The sequence below is a fragment of the Leuciscus leuciscus genome (assembly GCF_965113295.1).
Source record: "Leuciscus leuciscus genome assembly, chromosome: 10".
NCBI classification, from domain to species: domain Eukaryota; kingdom Metazoa; phylum Chordata; class Actinopteri; order Cypriniformes; family Leuciscidae; genus Leuciscus; species Leuciscus leuciscus.
In genome coordinates this window covers 35773367-35782862 of record NC_138734.1, presented here as the reverse complement: position 1 = coordinate 35782862, position 9496 = coordinate 35773367, and the positions used below count along the sequence as shown (strand labels likewise).

The following is a 9496-nucleotide window of genomic DNA, read 5'->3' as shown; positions in this document are numbered from 1 at the left end:
GTTTTTGTTGTTAAGATCATCAGCGTAAATGAAAAGATAGGCGACCCAGATGTTAATTTGGTCTCATGTTGAGCCGTGGTATGAGGTATATTCGTTTGGCTCTGCAGCAGGTGAAGATTGCGTTTGGAGAGGGATTGGCTTTGTGGGGACTAACTGATAATTGATTGAGCAGCAGCATATTCTTGGGGACTCGGCTAAGGCAGGTTTGGGTAAATTGGGTCGTTAGTTGCTCTTGACATGTGCACATGTGACAATGCGGGCAGGTACGCTGTATTGACTCATTGCTCATTGTCATGCGAGTCCCAGGATTATTTTCAGTCATGTTTCACCGTGCTGCTGCATTTTCCCGTTACGTTTTGTTGTAATTCCAATATGCGAAACAGGTGCTTGGTGATGAGGACAAATGATTTACAATATGTTTGGGTTTTGTCCGATATGCACCTCCATCTCGTTCTCCTCTCCGCCAGATCTCAGAGCGAGACATAGACAAGGCTGGCCTCTGCTGGAGGGGGGAAGGCAGCGCAGGCAGCGTAATGCAAAAGGAGAAGTGCTTTGCTCTCATAATGGGGTCAGTGGCTCCCAGAGAGATGCGTCTCCTCGCTCAAGAGCCCTCCTCGTGCGCGTCTCCTCTCTGTTCCATGCAGGAGGGGCGGGAAAAGAGAGAGAGAGAGAGAGAGAGAGGCCGGGATGGAAAGAGAAGGAGGACGTAAGACTCGCATCCCCTGACAGACTGCCATTGATTCGGTCTGGGGTTTTAAGACCCAGTGGTTTGGCCTTCCTCGGATGGAACTGCCCATCCCCTTTCGCCAGCAATCATTTGCAAAATATGTGCACTAAGATAAGAGGCCGAAGAATAAGAATAAGTATTTATCAACGAAAAACCATGTTTAATCCTTCAGATTTGTCTCCCCCTTTCCGTTTTTTTTATATCGGGGCATAAAAACAGCCTATCTCTCTTGGAGAGATTAATCTTGGAAAGGAGCTTTGAGAGGGAAAGTGGGATGATTGCCGGCTCTTCTCTGGGAATTGGGTTTATGGTCCAGGGAAAAGCATGCGGAAAAGCAGAGCTGCAGAGAGACCGCGGCAACACAATAACCCTTTAGCCTGTGCATATCTGCTTGTGTTTAACCCTCACGCAACGGCTGATTGATCCGTTTACGTGATCACGGTTTTAGGTCATTCTTCTGCCCCCTTTCCACTATTATGGCGTCTTTTGTGCACATCTGTCCTTGTGATGCGTACGCCATACACTCTTCAAAATAAAGGGGTTTTTAATGGCGTTTGTGGTTATATGAAGACTCTATAACATCCATGGAGACTTCTTTATAGTGGAAAAAGGATGCATTTCCACAATTCTTGTAAATGTTGAATTTTTTTTCATTTAAAAAAAGTTACATTTATAACACTATGCTTTGTGATAATGTATATACTCTGTTACTGTATATTACCTTAACTATATAACTAGCTAACACTGCTGATAGGGTGTTTCTACTACAATGGCTGATGGAGTGATGGCAAATTTTACATCTCTTCTGACCAACGTAATCAATCTCTATTTTTTCCCTCTTTTTAAAAATCATGGATTGGATTAACAAAAGTTAAATTTCTGCTTCTGAGAACCCCAGAAATGTCAAACGGGTCCATTGAAATGACCTTCACACCAAGAATTTTTCTTTTCTTTTTTAAGAACAGTTCACTAAAAGGTTCTTTTGGGAACCTAAAATGGTTGTTCTATGGCATCTCTGTGAAAAACCTTTATTTTTTAGAGTTTAATGTATTGCTGGAATTTGATACAAATGTGTTCAGCTCCTACTTTTTCACTTCAATAACGGAGGGTTTTGATATATGATTATAAATGTACGCTCTGTTCTCAGGAGTCCAAAGAACGAAGGCATTGTGCTGATTTAAAAGATTCATAAACATGGGATCGAAGACTCCACAATAAACAAATCAGGGGTTTTGCATTAGAAACGGAGAACTCTTAATCAAACGGAGGATGAATGTTGTGTTTTTCTGCCGGTACGGAAACATGTGGGCGGATGAATGGGATCGCAAGTGCACATGTGCCCAATATTTAATGGGAGGGTGTGGAGAAGAAAGAAAACGGGAAGAAAGGAAGGTGTTCGCTCATGGCTCTGTCAAAGTGGGGCTGCTAGCCTTGAGATGGACGGACAGGCCTGGTGGGTAAATGGAACGAGAGATGGATAGAGGGAGAGAGCGAAGGAGACGGGTGGAGGTGTGGGCACGTAGCTTATTATTTCTCTCCTCATGTGTTCTCTTCTGTTCCCCTGCAGAACCACACACTGAGCCAGCACGCACAGTGAGACCGGGCCCCGCAGGACTCCCGGTTCAGCCTAGAACCCCGACCCAGGCCCGGTGGGGGAGGAACATTTCAACATCACAGCCAATCAAAGTGTCATTTGCTACTCACATGTAAAACTCTAACGATTCCGCCACCAGGCGCAGCTATTACGAACGGTGGGGAATGAATATTAATGGGATATGCTATTAAAAAAGAAAAGGAGAGAAAAAAAAAGGAGATGGAGAGAAAAAGGTATTCTACGTGCAGTATTTTTTATTGTCCCTTCTTCCTGGTTGTGTGTTCTTTATTTTCTCCCCGTTTTCTTTTTGGTTTTTCTTGATTTTTTTGGGGACAAAAGATGAAAAAAATGGAAGGGAAAGACACCCTCTGCCTGATTTTAATCTCTAGAAATACATATCTTGTCCTCTGTTGCTTCATGTATCAAACTTCATACGTGCCAATTTTGTTCTTTTCAAGGCATATATTCTCAGCCCTCTTTATTTGTTGATTTATTTGTACCATTTATTTCTTGCAGTAAATAGGTACTTGTGCTGTGCTGTGATTGCTTGCCAGTCGTAATATTTTTCCTTTCTATTATTATTGTTATATATTTTCTTTTTTCTAATTACAGTAAAAAAGACAAAAAAACATATAAAGAAAAAAAGAAAAAACATAATGGTTTTGATTGGATTTTCCAGTACATGGGCCTTATGGATGTTGTAAAAATGAATATCTTTGATTTCAGTGCAACTGGATGATGTCTGCTTTTTAAATGTGAATTAACCAGATTGCAATAAACTAGTACAGTTGAAAATAAACAAATAAATAAATCATGAATAAAGGGAATCTGTGCATCTGAAGTGAGTGTTCTTTCGAAGTGCAGATAAAGCGTTTGGAAGCAGCTGAACTCCTTAGAGTGGCTCTGTTCCCCTGACTCTGTGTGAGCTCTATTCTTCTTGTCATGCTTTCTATTTAACAATAAATATCAGTGAGCTACAGTAATGCTGCTCATAAAACATACAGATAATGTGAATGACAATGATGAAAACTCGTGGACAGGTGTGAACGGCCGAACGCAGTTCGTGCTTACATTAATCATGCTGTTCAATATCAATATTTCTAGATGTTAATGTGGTTACAGTTCATATAATAAATATCATACAAATTCAAATCTGCTATGATTCACCTGCAGAAGAGAAGATCATTGAGTTCACATTGTATCACTAATCACCGTTTTACTCAAACCCAGATCCGTGCTGCTTTCAGTGTTCAATTCAATGTCTGCAGTAGGATCAGAATCAAAGACTTGAGTCTTTATCTTTAACTTAATAAACACAAATGATAAGCAGTAGCAGCCACACTGTTATCCAGAGCAGACAGAATATTGTGGGATTATGATTGCACGGAACGTGACGTATTGTGACCTGCTGATAACAAGACTGCTCTCAGTCACATACATGAGTTCAGTTGTAAAATATGATGATCTGAAAGTCTGTAATTTTTACACTGCATTGGATTTATTAATCCAATTTTAAAGGAAAAGATTTCTCATCTTGTATAATAAAAAAATGGAAAATCTGTATAATAAAAAATGGAAAATCAGTATCATAATGCAGAACTATATGATGATTGCAAATGTGTTATGTTTTCGGTTAATAAGGAAAAACCCAGCAGTGATCAGCAGATGACTTAATGCTTGTGACTCCCCGAATAAGGACAGAAACATCTATTTAAAGTAGTGTTTCTTCTTTTACCAGAGCAGTTTCTGCTTTAATTGCATCCATGTGTTTAAGCAGCTGGTTCGGCCGCTGAGTCTCATAACTTGAGCCGGACAGAAGGTCGGTACTGTTCCCAGAAATCAGCCATCGGAACGCATTGATACACTACAGGCCTCTGGGGGTCTCTGAAACGGTCCGCTTGGGAAACCGGGTTCAGCACACCATCTGAGTAACTCCTAAATACTTGGAAACTAGCATCTGATTTCACCCACAAATATCCAAGAGTATTGAAAGATGCCCTTAACTGGGCTTGTGTTTGATTTAAGTATTTCAATGTAATGCAGTGAAAAGTTTATTAAATCTGTGCTGTATTAAGAGTGTGTGGATTTTAAATGGTAAATGGAGATGTCCAAATGGGGCAAAAGGAAACTGTACCTTTGTATTTTGTGGTAGAATTATTTCAAATATTTGAGGAGATGATTTAGGCAATCTTGTCAGTCTTTACAGCCTCAGAGGGTTTTACAGACCTGCACACAGTCTCTCAGCATCCCAAGGACTCTCAATATGAAAAAATAGATTTTCTCTAAAAAACGTTATTATTACTTTCATTAGGAAAATTCACCAACATTACCACATTATATGATGCTTAACAGATCATTAGCTAGCAAGTCTTCTCAATAACATGTAAGCAATGTATGTGCTATGTATACAATAAATATTTTTGTGACATACTGTTATACATTATATATTAAAATGTTTTTGTTTGTTTTGTTTTGTTATGTTACTATGTACAGTAATATTATAATTTGTATTATTACTTTACGAGTGTTTCACTACAACACAATCTAACACATTAACATAAACATGAGATAACATGATAACCTTATCTGTTTCTTATCAACAAGTAGAACAGTAGTCGTGTGTACTTAAACGATTTAGCTTCAAGAGACGCGTGTTTCCTTTATCAGCGTCCCGAAGTCTTGTGATAGACTCGCATGAGCTGTTAGGGACCATCAATAAAATACCAAACGTTGTTGTATTTTCATAACATTTAAGGGACAATGTCTGTATAAGCATACAACTATTTGAACAAACATCTGAGACATTATGTAGTTTTGTTAATCAAACCAATCCTCCGACATTAGCAGCCAGTGATTGTAACTTTTTTTCTTCTATGTTTTGCGTCACACCACAAACACACATTTTACCACTGTCCCTAAGAACACCACATCAGTGAGTGAGCACAAGAAAAGTTTTCCAAATATCCACTTTATTTGGGCTTGTCGGACAGTTTAAATACCTGGCTCAGATGCCCTGTGGGGAGCAATATTTATCAATCATTTAGCTCATGAGATGAAACAAGGTAAATAATACTTATTATAATATGTCTGTTTATTATAGCGAAGTATCAGACAGGCAGTTCGTGCTTATTTTAGTTCCGGGTGTGTTTCGCTAAAATAGGAACCTCGGCATACCAGGGAAGGCGTGTCACTGTCATTCACTGCTAAACCCAAACTCATGTGTATTAGTTATTAAATGTCCGATACACCGTCATTATTAATGCAAGTTTTGTGAAAACTGGCCACCAGAAGAGAGCATGGCTGCGGCGCTGCTGTCGGAAACGGAGATCAGCCAGCGGTCTATGGCAGAGGAGGATCCGAACGGGAATGAACATGGGGCGGCTGCGCACAGCACCTTGCCTCGCTGGGGACCGCAGCATGCCGGGGCCCGACAGCTCGCAGAGCTTTACTCTCCGGGTAAGACAAACACATTGGGTGTCATTAAACAGATATGTTTTTATATGAATTATCCTCCTACTGTTTCACTCTGCAGCATCATCGGGCCAAACTAAGGCCAGGAAAGCGCGCGCACGCACACAAAAGTTGCGTGTAGTCTTGCGTTACAGAGGTCAGCTTTAGATGATCAATAATATGTGACTGCAGTGCATAAATGGCACCAACATCATCAAACGAATATTGGTGCTTGTATAACACCACCTGCATAAGTATAAGACTTAGGTATTGGTTGCATGTGTCATGTAAGTGCTACTTTGTAAAACTTGTAACACCGTGCATCTAGAGAAGTAAATTAGTCGGTCATCTTTTTTCATAAAATAAAAGTGAATGGTGATAGAGGTGTCGTTCTGCCTTGAGTAAATTATGACATTCGTTTTGGGTGAACTGTTTCTTTTATGTTTCACTGAACAAAAGTTACACACTTATATAGACATGGAGACCTTTGTTACATATTTTGAGCATATGAATCATAGCCTTTTGAATTGCTTTTTTGATAAATGTGTATACATATGCACATAGGGTTTCCATGGTAATGGATAACCTGGAAATATTATTATTATTATTATTTTATGTATTTTTAAGATCAGGGAAATAGTTATTGTCTAGTATGGAAAAGCCATGGTCATAGACACTCAATTATAATATGTATTATTTTTGACGACTTTTAACACAGATGTCAAAAAGTGCATTTATTTATATATTTAAGGATCAGTACTTGATATATGGATAGAAATGTTCTCCAGAAATTCTATAAAATGATTTTGGTAAAACTTTGCAATGAGGCCCCATTGGTTAACATTAGTTAATGCATTAATGAGCAAAAAGCAATGCATTTATTAAAGTATTTATTAATATTTGTTAACATTAATAAAATAACTATTCATTATTAGTTCATGTTAGCTCAGATCCATTAAATAATATTTACAGATACAACTTTTGATTTTAGTAATGTATTAGTAAATGTTGAAATTAACATTAGCTGAGATTAATAAATACTGTAGTATTTTACATTTTTAGTAGAATGTTAAATAGTTTAGTTATGTTGACAAATGGAAGCTTACTGTAAAGTGTTTTTTAAAAATAAAGCTTGCATTAATCTAGAATTACTGGAAAAGTTATGGATATTGTGATAGAGCTGCACAATTCTGGATAAATTGAGAACAAGGATTTTATTTATTTTTTTAAACTGAGATCACGATTCTAACTAGACAACTAAACAAAATAACGTAATTTACTAGAGGTTCTGACAAAATGTACATTGCTGCAGTCTATTTAAAATGTTTATTAAATCAGAATGTATTAGTTAAAAAAAAACAGTTTGAATGATTCAATGACTTTCTCATTAACACTTAATTTGCTTCATTACTGGATGAATCAGCTTTTTTGGACGAATCTCTTGAATGAATGATTCAATGACATACATTTTTATGTCACTTGTCGCCACCTACTGGCGTTACAATGTAATAGATACAATGGTTATTTGAAGTGCCATGTTGCTTTTAAAAGGGGATTTGCTCTATTTTGTTCGCTTTCGTAGACATATCCGAACTATAAACTTTTATCCCAGTACTTCTGTGATAATATAAATAATTGTAACACAGAACAATAACAATGCTGTGTGTTTCATACATGACAACTGCTCTCTCTGGGTCAGCAGCGGCGCCAACGCAGATCTGAATGTTTGCTGTGATCATACTTGTCAAATGTTTGAATAGACACAGGCGAATCGTTGTCATTTAAGAGTGAGGTCACGTGGGTGTTTGCATCGAGATCGCGACCTTTTAAGGATTAATAGTGCAGCTCTACGTTGGGATGTTCCTTGATGTTCCCAGTTACTTGACATCTTCGACAAGCTGTGCTTTCCCTGATATTTTTTTTATTTGATCTGAGTCTGCTGCGGGTAGTCCGACACGGAACACCAAATAAACAAATTAATGCACGTTTCAGATTTGACTTCATTCCACTTTTGGCTTAATGGAAAACGGCTCCATCTCTGCACATCATGAGCCGGAGATCAGCAGTGTTAGGAAAAAGCCTTTAACCCCCAACCCCACCACCCCACTCACCCACCCATCAACCTAAACAAGATTTAGCAGGGAACGTCCCCCTCCACTGTCCTCTAGCTCATTGTGTCATAGGATGCTTGTAGTTTGCAGCTGCAATTAAAACTACATCGATTTAACTCAAAATGCTATTAAGAATGATAATGACCACTTCATTTTCTTTGGCAACGCACCCGGCGCGTTAAGCATATGCTACCACCGGCACGTCCAGCATGTAAATTACTTGGCCATGTTGAGAATGTTTGAGAGAAGTTTTGCGAGGTTAATAAGATAATGTTATGATGCATCTCTCTGTGAACGGGGGGTTGGGTGGGATTGCGGATGGGATTTTTGGATGAGCTCAGTCGAGTTTAGTATCCACCAGCTGTGAGGTGCATGTCGGAGAGGCTTAACTGTGGGATTCTCAAGGAAAGTATGCTGGGATTGTTGTTTTGCTTGTGCTGAGGTTTGCATGCTGTTTGCAGTTGTAATTACCACACTTTCAAAGTTTATCGTCCATGACATACAATATTTCATCATAGTATTGCAATATTCCGTACTGCGTTGTTTTAAAAATTTTTTTAAAGAAGTCTCTTATGTTCATCAAGACTGCATTTATTTGATAAAAAATACAGTAAAAACAGTAATATTGTGAAATATTATTACAATTTAAAACAACTGTTTTCTATTTTAATATATTTTTAAATGTAATTTATTCCTGTGATGCAAAGCTGAGTTTTCAGAAGCCATTGTTCCACTTCAGTGTCACATGATCCTTCAGAAATCATTCTAGTTCTAATATGCTGATTTTGTGCTGCTCAAGAAACATTATCATTATTATGTTTCCTTCCAAAGTTGTGATTTTTAACTTGGAATACCATAAAACATTTGCAAATAAAGCACCATTTCCATCCAGTGAGTCGAAGAGAACAAAATCGTAACTTTCTGATAAACTGGCATTAAATATCATGGAGAAAAATGGAATTTTCTGCTGTGGAAGTCACTGGAGGGCTTTGTTCGTATATAATAAATAACGGAATAAACACAATAAACGCGTCATGTTATCCTTCTTTCAGAGGTGGATGCCTGCTGCTTAAGAACGCTGACGTGAAAGACGGTTCTTCTAATTATACTGAACCACTTTGACGATAGACTTTGTCTCAAGCATTTCAGAATGACCAAAACAGCATTTCAGATGCTGTGCAACGAGATCGGTCCACTGCTTAGTCCAGTTATGCTGTCCCATTATGCAGTCACATGACTTTTTTTGTTGCCCATCTAAGAATTTATTCGGTAAATGTGTTTCAATCATATTTTATGCACTTTTTCTTATCAGATACAAAAAATTATCCGAATCATTTGAGTGCATTTTTAGAATTTCTTGGTGTTTCGATCCAGCATTTTTTATTTAATTTTTTTAATGCAATATCCCAAAATTCACATAAAAATAAGTGGATGGAAGCATGGCTAATGTTGAAAACAGTTGTGCTGCTTAATATTTTTGTTAAAACATAGATAACAAAAACAAAAACATTTTCAGTATACTTTGAAAAGAACAGCATTTAATTTATTTTTGTAATATTATACAGTAAGTGTCTTTTTGATCCATTTAATGCAACCTTGCTGAATAAAAGCATG

The 9496-nt window shown here is 37.8% G+C and overlaps 2 protein-coding genes across 7 annotated transcripts in view; both read left to right on the top strand.

Moving 5' to 3' along the window:
• znf423 (zinc finger protein 423) overlaps positions 1-4766 on the top strand; it is a 158216-nt gene extending 153450 nt beyond the window's left edge. For all 6 annotated transcript variants that reach the window (XM_082182453.1, XM_082182449.1, XM_082182448.1 and 3 more), the window contains one exon: positions 2295-4766. In XM_082182453.1, coding sequence (XP_082038579.1) covers positions 2295-2324 — 30 coding nt within the window. In that variant the 3' untranslated portion in view covers positions 2325-4766. The remainder of the gene's footprint in view (positions 1-2294) is intronic.
• Positions 4767-5242: 476 nt separating this feature from the next.
• Positions 5243-9496, top strand: part of LOC309508067 (plasmanylethanolamine desaturase 1) — a 31512-nt gene continuing 27258 nt past the window's right edge. The window contains exons 1-2 of the mRNA XM_082182618.1: positions 5243-5383; positions 5610-5777. Of these exons, the coding sequence (XP_082038744.1) occupies positions 5374-5383; positions 5610-5777 (178 nt within the window). The 5' untranslated portion in view covers positions 5243-5373. The remainder of the gene's footprint in view (positions 5384-5609; positions 5778-9496) is intronic.